The 16860-nt window shown below is 59.4% G+C and overlaps 6 protein-coding genes across 6 annotated transcripts; 2 read left to right on the plus strand and 4 right to left on the minus strand.

The window, feature by feature from the left end:
- Nucleotides 1–726: 726 nt before the first annotated feature.
- CcaverHIS019_0202070 (uncharacterized protein) lies at nucleotides 727–3012 on the plus strand (the record flags this gene model as incomplete). The annotated part of the gene is made up of 1 exon (XM_060597193.1): nucleotides 727–3012. The coding sequence occupies one exon, from the start codon at nucleotides 727–729 to the stop codon at nucleotides 3010–3012; it is 2286 nt and encodes a 761-aa protein (XP_060454111.1).
- A 205-nt stretch (nucleotides 3013–3217) lies between these two features.
- Nucleotides 3218–7070, minus strand: SCP160 (uncharacterized protein; the record flags this gene model as incomplete). Its single annotated transcript, XM_060597194.1, has 2 exons — nucleotides 3218–7003; nucleotides 7041–7070. 2 exons carry the CDS (start codon nucleotides 7068–7070, stop codon nucleotides 3218–3220), a joined length of 3816 nt encoding a protein of 1271 aa, XP_060454112.1.
- A 663-nt stretch (nucleotides 7071–7733) lies between these two features.
- CcaverHIS019_0202090 (uncharacterized protein) lies at nucleotides 7734–8800 on the minus strand (the record flags this gene model as incomplete). The annotated part of the gene is made up of 5 exons (XM_060597195.1): nucleotides 7734–7774; nucleotides 7827–7967; nucleotides 8079–8292; nucleotides 8561–8628; nucleotides 8743–8800. 5 exons carry the CDS (start codon nucleotides 8798–8800, stop codon nucleotides 7734–7736), a joined length of 522 nt encoding a protein of 173 aa, XP_060454113.1.
- Nucleotides 8801–9342: 542 nt separating this feature from the next.
- Nucleotides 9343–9978, minus strand: tspO (uncharacterized protein; the record flags this gene model as incomplete). The annotated part of the gene is made up of 5 exons (XM_060597196.1): nucleotides 9343–9360; nucleotides 9391–9431; nucleotides 9463–9532; nucleotides 9565–9893; nucleotides 9927–9978. 5 exons carry the CDS (start codon nucleotides 9976–9978, stop codon nucleotides 9343–9345), a joined length of 510 nt encoding a protein of 169 aa, XP_060454114.1.
- A 1695-nt stretch (nucleotides 9979–11673) lies between these two features.
- Nucleotides 11674–13240, minus strand: ISC1 (uncharacterized protein; the record flags this gene model as incomplete). Its single annotated transcript, XM_060597197.1, has 4 exons — nucleotides 11674–12489; nucleotides 12550–12853; nucleotides 12885–13058; nucleotides 13119–13240. 4 exons carry the CDS (start codon nucleotides 13238–13240, stop codon nucleotides 11674–11676), a joined length of 1416 nt encoding a protein of 471 aa, XP_060454115.1.
- Nucleotides 13241–13445: 205 nt separating this feature from the next.
- MEF1 (uncharacterized protein) lies at nucleotides 13446–16031 on the plus strand (the record flags this gene model as incomplete). The annotated part of the gene is made up of 2 exons (XM_060597198.1): nucleotides 13446–13723; nucleotides 13898–16031. 2 exons carry the CDS (start codon nucleotides 13446–13448, stop codon nucleotides 16029–16031), a joined length of 2412 nt encoding a protein of 803 aa, XP_060454116.1.
- Between the last annotated feature and the right edge of the window lie 829 nt (nucleotides 16032–16860).

The raw sequence follows: 16860 nt of genomic DNA on the forward strand, positions 1-16860 counted from the left end.
CGCCTCATATGTGCGCATGGTACTCGTCTCTCAGTTTCTCTTTCCCATCCAATTCTCTTGAATTGGACGACTTGAGTTACCATCACCATCAGTGTGTCAAGAATCAACGACAAACCGAGGACCAGACCGCGGGATCAGCAGCCGTTTCAAGACCCTGTTGCTCGACATTAGAATTTCCCCTGGCGTCTTCGCTTCCTGTCAGCTGGAGCCAGCCAGCCAGCCAGCCAGCCAGCCCACCCAGCCAGCCCACCCAGCCCAGCTTGCAGCGTGGCGACGTTTTACCCTGAAACCATTTCACTTGCCGACGGTACCCAAAACGAATACGTAGAAATATTACACCAACTACGGAGACTGCGGTGAGCTCATCGATCATCGACTGCGGTAACCTTGCATTACTGCTCCTTCCTTCCCTCAACTTGTTCCTATACTCGTTGTCATTTCTCTCCCTCGGTCTCAAACGCAAACAACAGTCGGCAATAGAACAATAGACAGCTTGTCACCATCACGCTCGCGCCCATCACAACCGATCCCAGCGCTAGCTTCATTGTGTTGCTGCCCGCACCGTCCGACTTGTGTGCCGATTCGGACGGGTCCCACCCTCCCTCGCACCTACCCCGCTTCATCTCGCACATCGTAACCAAGAATACTACTTGTATCCTTCGTCTTGTTCATACTTTCCCCTCTCCCACTTCGTAAGCACTATCCCTCTACCCTACAGAAGCGACCATGCGCCCGTCCACACTGCTAGTGGCGGCAACCTGCCTACTACCCACCGCCTACTCGCTGCCCTCCTCCCTCTTCTCCCTCCCAACGATCGATGCACAACGAGCTGCTGGGCCGCCAGGCAACGGCTCCGATCCTGGCGAGGCACTCTACACCAACGCAGTGACGTACTGCGCCGAGGCCAAGGCCGTCCTCGTCGACCAGTTCGCCATTGCCTACTGGCGGGCCAACAACTCGGTGACATTCGCATTCAGCTTTGCGTCAATCCAGTCCAACCTCAATGTCTCCGCGTCACTCTACTTGAACGCCTACGGCATGGCAATCTTCGACCAGGAAATCAACCTCTGCGAGCTCGTGTCGGGTGTGCTCTGCCCTCTCCCCCAGGTCAACTTCACAGGCTTTGGCACCTATCCGCTGCCTGATGGTATCCAGTCGCAGATCCCAGCGCTGGCATGGACAGTACCCAACCTCGAGGCCTACGCTCGGGTCGAGCTGATCGACGTCGCTACCAACGAGACGGCTGCGTGTCTCCAGGCCACCCTGTCGAACGGGTGGAGCACACAGTACAAGGGCGTCAAGTGGGGCACGGGCATGTTTACGCTCGCGTACGGCCTCGTGGGTCTCGCACACGCCGCCGTCGTCAACTCAATCTCACCCGCCATTTACCGCTGGTTTGACCTGCTCACGTTGTTCCAGACGGCTGCAGCTGCGGGTCTCATGCATCTCAACTACCCCCTCGTCTTTTCCAACTTTGTGCAGAACTTCCACTGGTCGCTCGGTCTGTTCTACAACCAGCCGATGCAGTCGATGATCACAACCATGCGCAACAACACGGGTGGAAAGATGCCCGGCGACGCATACTCGGAGGTGCAGTATATCAACCGCCGCCAATCGCCGTACAACGTGCAGTTTGCGGTCAATGGTGGGGTCGACCTCACAAACGTCCTTGCCGACGCGACTGGCATGCCCAGCTTCATCTCGACTCTCAAGACCGACCATCCCTACGTTTCTGACACGCTCGCAGATACGCTGGTCAAGCGGGAGAAGATTCCTTCCACCATCGACCAGGAGTTCATGTCCAACACGACAACCGGTATCCCCGTGTTCACCAACTCGATGGGCGTGACGCAAGCGAACGCGTACACGACGGTCTTCTTCTTCTTCCTCGCGTTCCTCGCCATCTTCATCGCGTTCCATGTCGTCTTCGGGGCGATCACCTGGATCTTCTCCCGCGGCCGCAAGATCGGGTGGGCGACACGCCTCCGCGACACATGGTGGGACTTCTGCGCGGCCAACGGTCTGCGCTCCTGCCTCGTCTTCTTCTTCCCAATCTTTATCTTCGGTTTCTACCAGTGGCAGATTGGGCGCCGTGACTCGGGTCTGACGATCTTCCTCGCCGTTCTCGGCGTGCTCCTCGTCTTTGCACCTCTCCTCACGGTCTTCGTCCTGTCCATCTTACACGCTCGCAGGATCCGTACCGAGGCCAATATCTCTCCCCTATATACCGACTACCACTTCTACCACGCGGTGGGTGACGCCACCTACCGCCAGTTCCGCCAGAAGTACCACTTCTGGTGGTTCGCCCCGGTGCTCCTCGGCATGATCATCAAGGCCGGCTTCATTGGCTTCGGGCAGGCCAATGCGTGGGCGCAGGTCATCGGCTGTATCGCCGTCGAGGGCCTGACGCTCATCGCACAGCTCCTTTTCCGGCCTCACAAGGACAGGAAGGGCGACTGGCTAGGCGCCTTCCTCACCCTCATGCGCATGATCTACTTTGGCCTCCTCATCGCCTTCATCGAGGGTATGCACGTCAAGCCCATCCCCCGTACCGCGATTGGCATCGTGCAGATCGCGGTTGTGGGCATCCCCACCGTGCTCCTACTGTTCGGGCTATTCTTCAACGCGTTCTACGGCCTCCTTTGGCGTCGCAAGAAGGCGCGTGTTGAGGACGGCACCGCTCTCCAGCTCAACTCGCCAATCAAAGATAAGACGCAGAGCGAGGAAGACAGCACGATGCAGTCGCTCAGCCCAGCGGCATACGGGCCCGGCAGGAACGAGGGGTATGGCGGCGCAGGCATGTACCCTGCAACGTCGGAGCATGCGCAGAACGCATATGACAGCGCTGCGGCAGGTCGCGGCGGCCTCCAAAACCCGTACGATCCTCCCGGCAGAGTCTCCGAAGATTACACACCATACCACGATAGCTACCACCAGAACTACCCAGCTGGCGCGTCAGGCGACCACAACAACAACAACAACTGGCGCCAATCATACACACACACACGTTAACACGCATTGAACACTGTCCTTGTCCCGTCATTGTTTCCCTGCACGACTCCATAGACATCATCTAGACCTCATTCTTGTACCACACTCGTTGACACAGCATTCACGACTTGAATGGCACATGTATCAGTATTGCTGCAACCATCTCTGTCCATGCTCCGCTCATGCGCATGCATTGTTTCGTGCTAAGATTGATGTCATTTTATGATTAGTAACGGCCGGGACGGTTGACAATCTCGAGGATGGCGTCACGCGCCTGCTCGACGCTCTTGGCGTCTCCAGTAATGGTGATGAGGTCGTCGTCCTTGCCGACGGTAATGTCCGCGCCCGTGTCGGCACGGAGGCGGGTGATAGTGGCGCCCTTTGCGCCAATGACGCGGGGGAACGCCGACCGGGGAAGACCAGTGAGGAGGCCAACGTGAGTTGCCGCCTGGGCGCCGGCGAGCGCGCGCTCGAGCACTGCCGCGGCACGGTCAAGGTCGTCCTCCTTGGCGCGGATGAGCCAGTCAAGGTCACCCTCAGCCGCGTTCGAGTAGTTCTCGCACACTTCCCACTGGTACTCCTCTTCCTCGGCCTGGTCGATTCGCGCGCTCTTGGCGCCGGCGTCGTCACCGCGCGCGTGCGTGGGCTTGGGCGGCGCGTTGGGGAGAGTCACGAACGCGCCGACACCGCGGATCTGGCGCATCAGGTTCGGCTGCTCCGCGATCGCGTGGTAGTACTTGGCCGGGATCGACACGGTGCGGGTGGCGAGGTCGCCGCCGCCACGCCCGCCGCGCGGCGCACCACGCTCAGGCGAGGGCTGGGTAAGCACATCAGCAGCGTTGGCCACGGCCTCCTTAGTGCCGATGACCTTGACGACGTCGCCCTCTTCGCACGAGAGCTCGTCCTTGTTGTCAATGTCGCCGACGCTGTTGTACTGGCGCGAGCCGGGGAAGTGGATCGTCGCGCCAGTGCGACGCTGGAGGTCCTGAAGCGCCGAGCCACCGCGGCCAATCTTGCTCGCGTGCTGCGCAGCTGGAACGGCGACGCCGCGGATGATGGTGCTCTTGAGCTGAGTGACCTCCTTCTCGAGCGCCGCCTGGATCGCGTTGACGACCTTGGAGTCGCCACGGAGGCGCACCTGGTCAGGCTTGTCGTCGCCCTGCTTAGGGAAGGTGACAAGGCCCGACTGCTTGAATGCCTCGGCCGGACCACCAGCCTCCGTGATCAGGTCGCGGAGCTTCTGGCCACCCTGACCAATAAGAGTACGGTGGTACTTAGGGTCGATGGTAAGAGTAACGTTGATCTCGTCACCGAACTCCTTAACGAGCTCGAGAACGGCAGCCTTGGCAGCAGTGATGGCCTTCTTGTCGCCGCGGACAGTGACGGTCGTCTTGCCATCCTCGCCAGCGCTCTTGTCAATGTCGATATGGGCGCCAGTGTCGTCCTTGATGCCGTTGATGGTGGCACCCGACTTGCCGACAATGAACGCGACCGACTTCTGGGGGATGGTGAACGACGCCGACTGGCGCGACTCGGCCTCAAAGGCCGCAGCCTCGAGCAGCTCCGCCTTCGCAGCCGCAACACCCTTCTTGCCACCGCGGATAATGACCTCGTCAGGCTTCTGGTCCTTGCCGTCGCGAGGGAACGAGAGCTTGACGGCGTACTTCTCCTCGAGGCGGATCGCGTACTTGCCACCCGAGCCGATGAGAGCAGGCTGGATCTCGCGCTTGATCTTGACGGTCTCGGTGGTCTCGTCCTCAAGCTTCTCGATCTGCGCATGGATGCGCCGCTTGGCCTCCTCGACAGCCTCCTTGCGGCCAACAATCTTGCAGTGCGCAACGGGCTTCTTGCCCTTTTTGACCTCTGCAGCGTCGTCAAAGTTGACCTTGACGCCGAGAGTCTCGCGAAGCTTGTTGATGGCCGAGCCGGCCTGGCCGACGAGGTGGGGCACGTACTTCTTGTCGACGTCAAACTCGACAGTGTAGCCATTGATGATGTCGTCGTTCTTGGCGTCCTCAACAATCTGCTTGATCTGGGCAACGACACGGTCGACCTCGGATGAGGGGCCGCGGACAACGACGACGTCCTCAGCGTCACCCTTGGCCTTGGCGCCGACACGGACGTTGACGAGCTGGTCCTCACCGATGAGAGCGTTCAGAACGGTGCCGCCCTGGCCGATGATGGCGCGGTGCCACTTCTTATCAACGTCGAGGTTCTCGGTCTTGACGTCGGCGGCGCCCTTGGCGAGCTCCTCGAGGGCGGCAGCCGCAGCCCCAACCGCCTCCTTGAGCTTCGCGTCGCGCTGCTTCTTGTCAGCCGGGAGGTCCGCACCGTTGTACACAACCGCGACGTCGCCGTCGTCCGAGTCCGAGGGCGGGAAGACGGTGGTGACCGAGTGGGCCGACTCGAACAGGGCAATCTTGGCACCCTTCTTGCCAATCAGGAGCGAGTGGACGGCGGGGTCAACGTAGACGGTGGTGATTGCAGCGGGAGGGACAGCCTTGACGGCCGCGAGGACATCGTCACGGGCCTTGATGACCTCGTCCTTGTTCTCGCCAACAATGTCAATGACAACCTTGCCAGTCGACTCCATGATCTCGCTCTTGGGAGCGAAAACCTTGACCTGGTCATACTTGTTACCGATGCCCCTGAGGCGCGACGAACGCTGGAGGAAGCGGGCAACCTTCTTGGCGTGCGGGACGGGGTCGTTGGTGTTGACGCGCGAGATGGCGACAACGTCGACGGTCTCGACAGCAACAGCTTCGGCCTTCGACATTGCGAGCTCGATGGCCTTGAGAAGGCCAGACTGGGGCCCCCGCATCATGACCTGCTCGTTCGGGTCAGATGCAGGCGGGAGGTCGATGATGCAGCCAGTCTTCTCGAGAATGTCGTCGGCAGCCTCGCCGATGAGGTAGAGGTGCTGGCGCTTGGGAACCACAATACCAAACTCCTTGAGCGTGCCAACAAGGTCCTCGTACTGGCGGTTGATGGCAGCGACGATGGCCTTGACCTTCTCCTTGTCACCCTTGACCTTGATCGAGACGTTCTTGGGAGCGGCGTCCTCGTCCTCATCGTCCTGGATGGCGCGCCAGACAGCGGGAGGGGGAACGTGGATCTTGACCTCACCCTCGCCGACCTCCTGCTCGAGGCGGCGGGCGTTGGCGCCACGCGGGCCGTTGATGAACGGGTAGTACTTGGACGGGATGTTCTTGATAGAAGCCGAGCCCTGCGAGATGCGGTGCGAGATGAGGCCAAGGAGCTTGGCCTTGGCCTCCTTGGCCGCCGCACCGGTGCCAGCAATCGTGATCGTGACCTGAGGCTCCTCGGGCTCGTCGTCCGAGTCATACTCTTCGCCAGCAGCCTCACGGGTCTCGCGGGCCGTGCGGGCGTCCCACTCGGGGAGGGTGTCGCGACGCGGAATGTCGATCTTGGTACCAGTCTCGTCCGTAATGCCCTTGAGCGTAGCGCCCTTGGGACCGACAATCGTACCAATAGTCGAGATGGGGATCTCGACCTCGAGAGTGACGGGCTTGCTGAGGCCGCGCTCGATGATCTGGCGCGCAAGCGCAAGACGCTTCGGGTCAGCCGCCTTGATGTGGAACTGCTTCAGGCCGGTCGACATCTGCGTCGAGCTCTCGACAACAGCGCCAGTCTGATCGGCAACCTTCTTCATCGTCTCAGTGACGGCCTTGCCCGTAGCGAGCTCGTTGGCTGGGATAGTAAACGACTCGGTGAACGGGTGGGAGCCGGCGGTCGCGTGGCCGACGCGGCCAAGACCGCCGGGAGCCATGGGCTTCTTGACGCTGGGCTTGATCGCAGGAGCCTTGGACCAGGCAGACAGAGCGGGCCGCGCCTTGGAGGCCGAGGGGGCAAGCGAGGGGAATGCATCCTCGGACGTGTCGAGGTCGTTCGAACCGGACGCCGGGACGGGGGTAGACGACTTGGGGCGGGGCGGGGCAGGCGCGCCACCAAGCGACGGGAACGGGTCGGGTGCACCCTCAAGCTGGTGCCTCTGGACGTCAGCCAGAAGAAGCAGTGGAGGGGCGTACCTTCTGCAGCTCGGCAGCGGAGAGAGCCATGTTGGATGCCGATGTAGCGTTGTAACGGTGTAACCAAAACCAAAAGACCTGTGCGCAAGTGAATAGCGCGCTGGTACCTGTTAGATGTAGAGTTGAGACAGAAGATGGGTCAAGAAGACGACCTTGGAAAGAAGAGAAGAGGAGAGAGCAGGGCGAAGGCGATGGAACCGCCGGAGCGGGGAGGGGGAGAGGGGGGGGAGGGGGGGTGCAGCGTGGACACGCCACACGCGCCAACAAACCGAGGCCTTGGAGCGGAATCAATTTCAACCCTACCTCACACAATCAGATCGATCACAAAGAGATCCATGCAGGGAACTCATGGCTCAAGGCTCATTGCTTTTGAGCTCATGGGCTCATGGCTCATGGGCTCATACTCGTAGGTGCGGAATGGAATGCAAGGTAATGCATCGAGTGCAGTCTACGAGATCAAGAACAACGATCAATGAGTACGATGAGTGTCGGAATTGGCTCCGCCACAACACATCATCCAGGGGTACGCCAGCAGGTCAATGGAGTGTGAGTCTGAGAATGGCGCGGCTACTGGTATTGTAAGACGGCGACTGTCGATAAGTCGAGGGAAGACAGCACTTCAGTGGCACGGTGCTGCAGATTCCACCACGACAACTTCATGCATGCTTAGGACTTCCGGTCGGCCTTCGAGTTCTAGTAGTTGAGGTAGCAGAGGCCCACGTTGAGATACGTGGCTGCTGTCAGCTTCAAGACCGGACATAGCATGCCATTCTCTTGCACACTCACCGTACATAAGCCATCCGCAGTAGGGCGCCAGGAGGTAGATGGTGGGGAAGCGGGTGGGGAGCGCGTTCATGACGTCGGTCATGACGAACACTGTGCTAGCGAGGGTGAGCATATCGGCAAGCGCGACGAAGGGGCTCCTGGCTGACGTTAGCTTTGTTTGTGTTTCTGTATTGGCCTGAGCGTCTTCCAGCCTCCCCTCTCGATCACACACCCGGCCCGACCTGCTGAATTTCTGCGCTCGTTCCGACTCACCGCTAAAGAACAGCGGCATCCATGAAAGGTTGAGCGCCAGCTGGGCATAATACAGCCCCAGCGCGGTGTTGGCCATGTCGCGCGTCACGGGGTCGAGGTTCTTGACCGCGACCTCGGAGACCAGGTGCGACGCGTACCCCATCATGCCGTACAGGATCGTCCATACCGGCCCGAACGCCCAGGCAGGTGGGCTGAGCAACGGCTGCTTGAGCGACTGGGGTTAGTCTCCCCGTAAGGGCCGGCTGAGCGGGAATACGGCGAAAGGTTCAGAGGCCTCAGCGGCTGATGGGGCGAGGGAGCTGTGCATTCGTCCGCGACAACGGCATTGTAGCACACTACACGGTGAGGAGCTTCGGCCACTGCAGTGCAGTTGTAGTGACCACCACTCCCGGTCTTACAGCAACGGCCAGCGGCAGCTCCACGCTGGTCCCATCTCTGCTCTCTGACCTCGCCCTCTCGGACCTTCCTCTGCCCAAACTCACGGAGTACCACGCAGTCCGGGTGTTGACGCCGTACCCGACCAATCCGCCGAGTGCAATAGGCAGGCCAACTACGCGTCAGTGTCAGCCGCACCACACGGCTTCACTTCCGTCGGCCAAGTGTATCATCCAATACCCGGGTGGCCATTCGACAATGAAGACGCGGACAGAGAAGTACTACTCACCGGCGACGGCGGGGATGCGCGCAATATCAATGAGGAAGCCGGGGAGGAGGCCAGACATTGTTGAGATGTGGGTAACGTGGACAGTTGACGGTGGCCCGCGCACTGTTATGGATCCTGGAGTGGTGTCAAGAGTGACGTCATTGGCCCACTGAGGGGAAAGATGAGATCATCAGTTAAACACTACATACTGAGCGTGTCGGTCAGCACGTAGGCCAGCTGCGCTATCTTATGCATGAAGGCGAACGTTGACGCCTGGCTAGATAGATGCCAATAGTGCCAGCGCGTGCGACTATCTTTGATGGGCAGAAATGGGAAATGGAGGCCCAGCTCTATCGGTCCTGGCTGACTACAGCCCCCCTTCTCTTGGTTCTTGGCGTTTGTCGAGGTACTCAAGCTCTCCAGGCCATGGCTGTATCACAACCGCTTGACCTAATCGTCCGCGAGTTACCCCAGTACCTGCAAGGAGAAAAGACTGACAGCAGAACCTACCACCTTAGCAGCAACTGAAGATTCTCGCGGCCCGCCACCCCAGTAAACCTCATCATTTGTTGAGCGCGTTCTGCCAGACCTTATGCATCTCGCTTCCCGCATCACCGGGTGCTACGCAGTCTTGCCCTTCTACCATCAGCGTGTCCCCGAACCACGCACCTTGGAGTTGAGGTAAATCATCCCGATGTTGAGGTACGTCGCTGCTATCAGCCCCGCTACACTCTGGCGCACAATAAAGCATCCAAATGGCATATGGAAGGAGGAGGAGGTACGCTGGCCCGGACAGTCCGCGAGTGTCATCCTAAAGTCAACTCTTCCCTGTTTGGAACCTACGACGAGTTTCCAAGTTAACCACGTGATAGCGATAATGTCCGCCAACGCGACCTCCCGACTCTGTACCTGGAAGAATATGGGCATGTACACGAAGTTGAGAGAGAGTTGGACGTAGTATAGTCCCAGTGCCCGTTGTGCCTCGCCACTAGTGTCGAGGGCAATGATATGGGCAGCATATCCCAACATACCGTACAGCGTTCCCCAGATAGGACCGAGCGCCCACGTCGGGGGGTTGCCTGGCGGTTTTGAGAGCGATGCGTAGTATGCGTGCGCGCGGTCGTTGTTGCTGACCTTAGCGACAGTTGCGCCGAGCACAACCGTGGCCCCAACTTGGGTCAGCGATAATATAACGTGGGATGTACCGGAGAGCCAAGGGTTGCGCGCAATGTCGATGAGAATACTGGGAAGCGACATTAGTGAGTGGGAGGTTAGAAGAGATGAAGCGGCAGAGGTGGCTGTAATTTCAGAAGGTCATTAGGATATGGTGATGGCGGATGGCGCGATGGTGTCATGTGGTCATTTCCGCGACGCGTCCAGCCACTCTCGGTAGATCCGTGCCTGTTACAATGATCACATCCGCGTTACCTGAGTACTTGTCAGCTCGTCGGCGCATTGCTGTGTGGGACACATTGTCAAGCTGTCGTGATGTATCTCTGAGTAAAGTAGATGTTGCCTGTGGAAGAACGACTGTACCTCCTGGCGCCCTGCTTGAACATGAATATGCCGAACTCAAGAACCGAAGGGGAAGCTTTCGATTTTTCGGCGATTCGAACCCGAGGTCGTTGTCATTCGATGCCCAAATGCCGAAAGTACATGTATTATGAGGATAGCAACAGAAGCCAGACTTTTCCTCTTCAAAGGACGCTTGCTGATTGCAGCCTTCTCACTTTGTCCCTCATTCCTTGGAGCTTACAAGCCACAAGAATGGTTGTCCCTGTGGCTGTTGGTTTTGGCGACTCACGCCACTTCTGGTCAAATCAGCTTTGACGCCACTCACATGTCCGCCGAACGGGAATCTTCTCGTCTCCGAACGGGGATGTATACCTCATCACGCGATCCGAATGAGAACGTGAGCCACAAAGCACGCGGCAAACGGGAATGCAGAAACCTACGACGCGTTAATGAACGGCGACGGCGCTGGTGCGTCCGGGACCCAGAGGACCCACGGGGCTTCAAGGTGACATATAATGTGCGTCCTACTTACTTCTAACCCCGAAGCATTGGGATGCGATCGACTACGTTGTCTCGCGCGACCACGGGCGTACTTGGTCTATCAAGGCCCAGGTCATCTCCTCGCAGTACTCTACTTTGCGTAACGACAGCGCTGCATTCCCCCAACAAACGTACCATTCTCGAGTGGGAGACCCGCGTATCTTCGCCGACCCTGCCAGTGGATACTTCGACGTATGGTACGGCAGTCGTATCGTGAACAAGGGCCGGTCGTGGGTTGCGTTTCACGAGCATGTGGCTCGCGCACCCATGAGTGGAAAGATGGCCCCAGGTACTTGGAACAAGTACTATGCCGGTTCGTGGAATGAGCCGGGCCTCGGTGGGAAGGAGAGCAACCTCGTTCCCATTCAAAGCGACTCTGAGACCGGATACACTGCCCCCGAGAAGGAATACAACCCCACCACATCGGGACAGGTGACGACACAGGTGGCGGCGGGTACGTGTCCTTCCATCTCGCCACTTTTCGTCATGGACTTATCCTACTCGGTCACCTGGGGGTATACATTGGCGAGCCCCAGGCGGTTGTCCACACCAGCAAGGCGCCCCAGGAGATCTACTACACCACCGACTTTGCGACCCAGAAGTGGCGCCTCCCCGCGCCACGGGATCCTACACGCGTCATGGTACCGGTGGTTCCTGGACCCTGTGAGCCGGACACGGCGCGCGATTGTGGGTCGTGACCTCGGTGCATGCTGCTCGTTTGGGTGCTCGGGCGGCCGAAGCTCCGAGTATGTCGACCTGTCGATTTCGGGGCTGGCTTTCAACGTCATCCAGGCCGGCAACTACAATGTGGCAGGGTTGGGGATATACCGCGTCGATCCTTATGAATCCTCATGCACTCGTCTGCCCATCCCCACCAAATGCATTATACGTCTATATCTACCGGCTCTCCTCGCTAGCCCGCAACACCTCCTCCATCTCATCCGTGACCTCATCGAGCAGTCCCCTCTCCCAGCGCCCCCACAGCCAGCCAACATAAAGCATCGTAGCCCCAAACGCCCCTAGTGCGAAAGCAAGCAGGGTAAAAATCGGCTGGATCCACGGCTTGGGCTGCCACGCGCTGCCCACCGCCAAACCCACGGCGGCGATGATGCACGCGACCATCAAAGCGGTGAAGCGGAGGGTGCGTTGACGTGCGAGCCGGCCATAAGCGCGGATGGTGGCGAGCGCAGCCCGGACCGCCCCGTCACTCGCACTGTCGGCGCGGCGGAGCTCGTACACGCTCCCGCCCGGCGTGGGGTGGATCACCGAGGTCTCGCTCTCCGAGTCGAGGAGGAGGGGGGCCTGCGATGCCGGTGTTGGTCGGTGCACCTCGTCGGAGAGGATGAAGGTCGATGAGAGCCCGAAGTGGTCGGAGATGCTCATCTCACGACCCGGGACGTGTTCTGTCAGTACCACCTTGGAGCTCGAACACCTCAGTCCAGTCTCGTGGGCGGACGGCGTGTAGAAGATGTAGTCGAGACGCTTGCCGCCGGCGGCGGTGACGTGGGCCGGGATAGGCTTGCCTTGGCTCCACGTGTTGAGGGTCGAGTCGCATGTCATGCCGGCGCTCTCGAGCGCTTGGGTGGCCGTAATCCCGGCCGGAGACGGGTCGTTAGCCGTAGGATGCGCTTCGAGGAAGCTATCCCGCAGTCCACCGTAACCCCGCAGTAGGGCGATGGGAATCGACCAGGGCTGCGAATTGAAGTCGCCCATCTGCCGTCAGCTGTCACTTTACACCTGCCAGCTGCCTTCGAAGTCTCCCACGCGACTCACAGCAAACACATACCGCCCGCCTCGAGTACCGCGCCGCACTTCCGTGGCGAGTTGCCAAGCCTGCGCCATACGATGTGCCTGGACCGTGTCTGGCCCACCCTCCCCTGCCGCGTGCATATGCGTATTCCAGACCTCGATCTCTCCGAGCGCCGGATGCCGCACGGCCACTCGCGCTGCAGCCTTGTTGACGTAGAAGTCGCCCTGTATCACCTGGTGCGGCATGCCCGAGAGCGAGTACGGCAGCGCGTGCGACTCGGTGATGGGGTGCTGCGAGAAGATTGCAAGGCCAGAGCCCAGCGCGCCGCTGCTGTCAGCTCGGATCAATGTCAGCGTACGTGTGGAAGAAGCGCGAGTAGGGATACGCCCCCTGTATGTCTTGGCGGAGGCGTTCATACTCGTCATGTATCCAGAGTTCCTGGAGACAGACAATGTCGTGTTCACCACGGGCGAGGATGGACCCGAGGGCAGCAAGACGCGGCGCCCGGTCCTTGGACAGGAACGCCAGGCCCCTGGTGTTAGCGGCGTTCCCAGCTATACGGAGAGAGATCTAAGCTAGAGAGTGTACGCACCAGAAGTTGAATGTGAGGATCTTCAGCTCCATGTTGACGGCGGAGCGATGGAAGAGACCAACTGGTTTTCGAAGATCGTTGACGTCGACATCGACGTCATGTGGAATTACTTTTGCTGGCATCGCAAAGATTCGAACACCTATCATGTCAGGAACTGATACAGGGATTTCCGAAGACCTCCGACATATTTTGTCCGAGAAGTCTACCTCCCAGGAGGGGCGGGAAGGTGGAGGGAGGAAGTAAAAAGTCTAGCTCGGCTGGACGCGATGAGATGCGCGACTTGTGACAACGTCGTCCCAATCCTCTCCATTCTCTAAAACCGGCATCATGTCCGCCGTCACGCGCGTCCTCGTGCGCTCGCGCCTCGCAGCGGTTCGCTGCGCACCGCTCCAGCTCCGATCGCTGTCCTCGGTCGTCCGCCCGACTGCCCTCCGCCCGGCCGTCACTGCTGCCCGCCTCCAGCAGCTCTCGCAGGTCCGCTTCGCCAGCTCGGCTGAGGCTGTGGCTGAGGTCGAGGAGGCCGCTCCCCAGTGGCCTGTGCGCGAGGCGCCGCCACTCTCCGACAAGGACATTAAGCGCCTCACTCGCCAGCGCAACATCGGAATGTGAGTGACAGCAGACGAGAGTGTTAGGATGCGGGAGGAGGGAGGGTGGGTGGGTGGCAAGACTGGGGAAATGGGAGAAACGAAAGAAGAGGTTGAATTGATAACTGGGATCCGCTGGGATTGTCGCGGAGCTGGACGCCCTGTTGTTGTTGTCGAAACACCAGCTGACCTCAGCTCGGCCCACATCGACTCGGGCAAGACCACCCTGACGGAGCGTGTGCTCTACTACACCGGCCGTGTGCGCGATGTCCACGAGGTCCGTGGCCGCGACGGTGTTGGCGCCAAGATGGACTCGATGGACCTTGAGCGTGAGAAGGGTATCACCATTCAGTCGGCCGCGACCTTTGCGGACTGGGTTTCGCTTCCCCCTCCCAACGAGTGGACTGCCGACCAGCAGCCCGGCGAAAACGAGCCTGAGAAGGAGAAGTTTGCGCTCAACATCATCGACACGCCCGGTCACGTCGACTTTACCATTGAGGTCGAGCGTGCGCTCCGTGTGCTCGACGCTGCTGTCCTCGTTCTCTGCTCGGTTGCGGGTGTGCAGTCGCAGACCATCACCGTCGACCGTCAGATGAGGCGCTACAACGTCCCCCGCGTGTGCTTCATCAACAAGATGGACCGTGCCGGTGCCAACCCGTGGCGCGTCATCGACCAGCTCCGCAACAAGCTCAGGATGAACGCCGCTGCCGTCCAGATCCCTATCGGTAGCGAGGACTCTCTCGACGGTGTCGTCGACATTATCCGCATGAAGGCCCTCCGCTTCCGCGGTGTCAAGGGTAACGAGGTCGTTGAGGAGCCCGTCCCCGAGGAGCTCAAGGAGCTCGCCGAGGCCAAGCGCCAGGAGCTCATCGAGCACGTTGCCGAAGCCGACGAGGAGATCTCGGACAAGTTCCTCATGGAGGAGCCCATCTCCAACCTCGACATCACCAAGGCCATCCGCCGCGCCACCATCAACCTCAAGTTCATTCCGGTGTTCATGGGCTCGGCCATCAAGAACACTGGTGTTCAGGCCATGCTTGACGGTGTCGCCGCCTACCTCCCCGACCCCTCGGAGGTTGCGTCCAACGCCATCGACACCTCCCTTCCCGTCGAGGCCCCCAAGGTCCCCCTTGCCGGTGCGGAGGATGCTCCGTTCGTCGGCCTCGCGTTCAAGCTTGAGGAGGGCCGCTTCGGCCAGTTGACCTACGTCCGCGTGTACCAGGGTGAGCTCCGCAAGGGTGGCCTCATCTTCAACGCCCGCACTGGTAAGAAGGTCAAGGTGCCTCGTCTTGTGCGCATGCACGCCGACGAGATGGAGGACGTCGAATCGATCAAGGCTGGTGAGATCTGCGCCACCTTTGGTGTCGAGTGCTCGTCTGGTGACACTTTCACGGACGGCACCACGTCGCTCTCAATGACGTCCATGTTCGTCCCCGAGCCCGTCATCTCGCTGTCGATCCGGCCCGAGGGTCAGGAGACGCCCAACTTCTCGCGTGCGCTCAACCGCTTCCAGAAGGAGGACCCGACCTTCCGCGTCCACCTTGACCCCGAGTCACAGGAGACCATCATCTCCGGTATGGGTGAGCTTCACCTCGACATTTATGTCGAGCGCATGAAGCGCGAGTACAGCGTCTCGTGCGTGACCGGCAAGCCACGTGTCGCGTTCCGTGAGACGATCACTCAGCCCGCCAAGTTCGAGTACACCCACAAGAAGCAGACGGGTGGTTCGGGTCAGTTCGGTCGCGTCAAGGGCTACATCGAGCCCATGGAGCACGATGCCGAGACTGGCAAGGACAACGAGTTTGTCAACCAGATCATTGGTGGCAACATTCCTACCGGCTTCATTCCCGCTATCGAGAAGGGTTTCCAGGAGGCGCTCGACCGCGGCCTTCTCACTGGTCACGTCATCAACGGCGTCCGCTTCGTCCTCGAGGATGGTCAGCACCACGCTGTCGATTCGAGCGAGTTGGCATTCCGCCTTGCGTCTATTGGCGCGTTCAAGGAGGCGTTCAACAAGGCTGGCCCTGTTGTTCTTGAGCCCATCATGAACGTCGAGATCATTGCGCCTGTCGAGTTCCAGGGTGCCGTCATTGGTGGTATCAACCAGCGCAAGGGCAACATTCTAGACAGCGAGATTCGCGACGACGAGTTTACGCTCCAGGCCGAGGTTGCGCTCAACGACATGTTTGGTTACTCGTCTAGCTTGCGCGGCATCACGCAGGGTAAGGGCGAGTTTACGATGGAGTGGGTCAAGTACGCGCCTGTCATGCCCAACGTCCAGCGTGACATGACCGAGGCTTTCCGCAAGAAGCAGCTCTCTGGCAACTAGGCTGCCAAACTATCCACGATCTCCACTCGTATACTAGATCTGTACCACTACACTAGCCACTAGACGACCAGCTATACAGCTACCAGCATGCATCTCCTCTCATTTTGAGTGTTTGAACATGGTTGGATGTTGTACGCGTGGGCATCAGGGATATTTGTGAGTGCCAGTTCGAATTCTGCGATTGACATTCAGGGTGTATTTGGTATTTTAGTTGAGTAAACTGCCATTGCCGCATCAAAGGCGCTGGTAACCCTGAGCGACGCAAATCAGGCACGCGGCACTGGCACAGGTCAAACCTCCACCTCCTCCCACTTGAATATACTCAGAAACGGGTTGACAGGTCCATCACACGACCAGTAATCTCAATCTACACAGGCAATTGTACTCGAAAGCGTCAACAGTGACAACCACGGCCAGGATTGAGAGTGCAGTTTACCTTTGTATAGCGTCTACGTGTTTGCGGCAGTGGCTTTGGGCTGCCATGTGATTGAGGCCGATTGGCCGATTACGGCCATTTTACTTGAATGGGAGGATGGGATAAACTCCGGCTGTACGCGGCCGATAGTGGGCGAATCAGGGTCAAGTGTGAGGTGGGGGGAAGGCTTTGACCTGACAGTAGTAGTCGCAAGTAAAGAGCTCGAAAGGGACTGTAGGGCTATTGGGTCAACGCAGGGTAGGCAAGTAAGAAGGAGACGTCACACACCTCCTCTTACCTGCACCTTCCTCATCCTCCTCCGACGACCTGTGTTGGCATCAATCGCAGTTCTTCATTCCATCCACTCCATCTATACATCATCATCCTTAGACCTATCGTCTCCCTTTCCTCCTC

Source organism: Cutaneotrichosporon cavernicola (genome assembly GCF_030864355.1).
Source record: "Cutaneotrichosporon cavernicola HIS019 DNA, chromosome: 2".
NCBI lineage: Eukaryota > Fungi > Basidiomycota > Tremellomycetes > Trichosporonales > Trichosporonaceae > Cutaneotrichosporon > Cutaneotrichosporon cavernicola.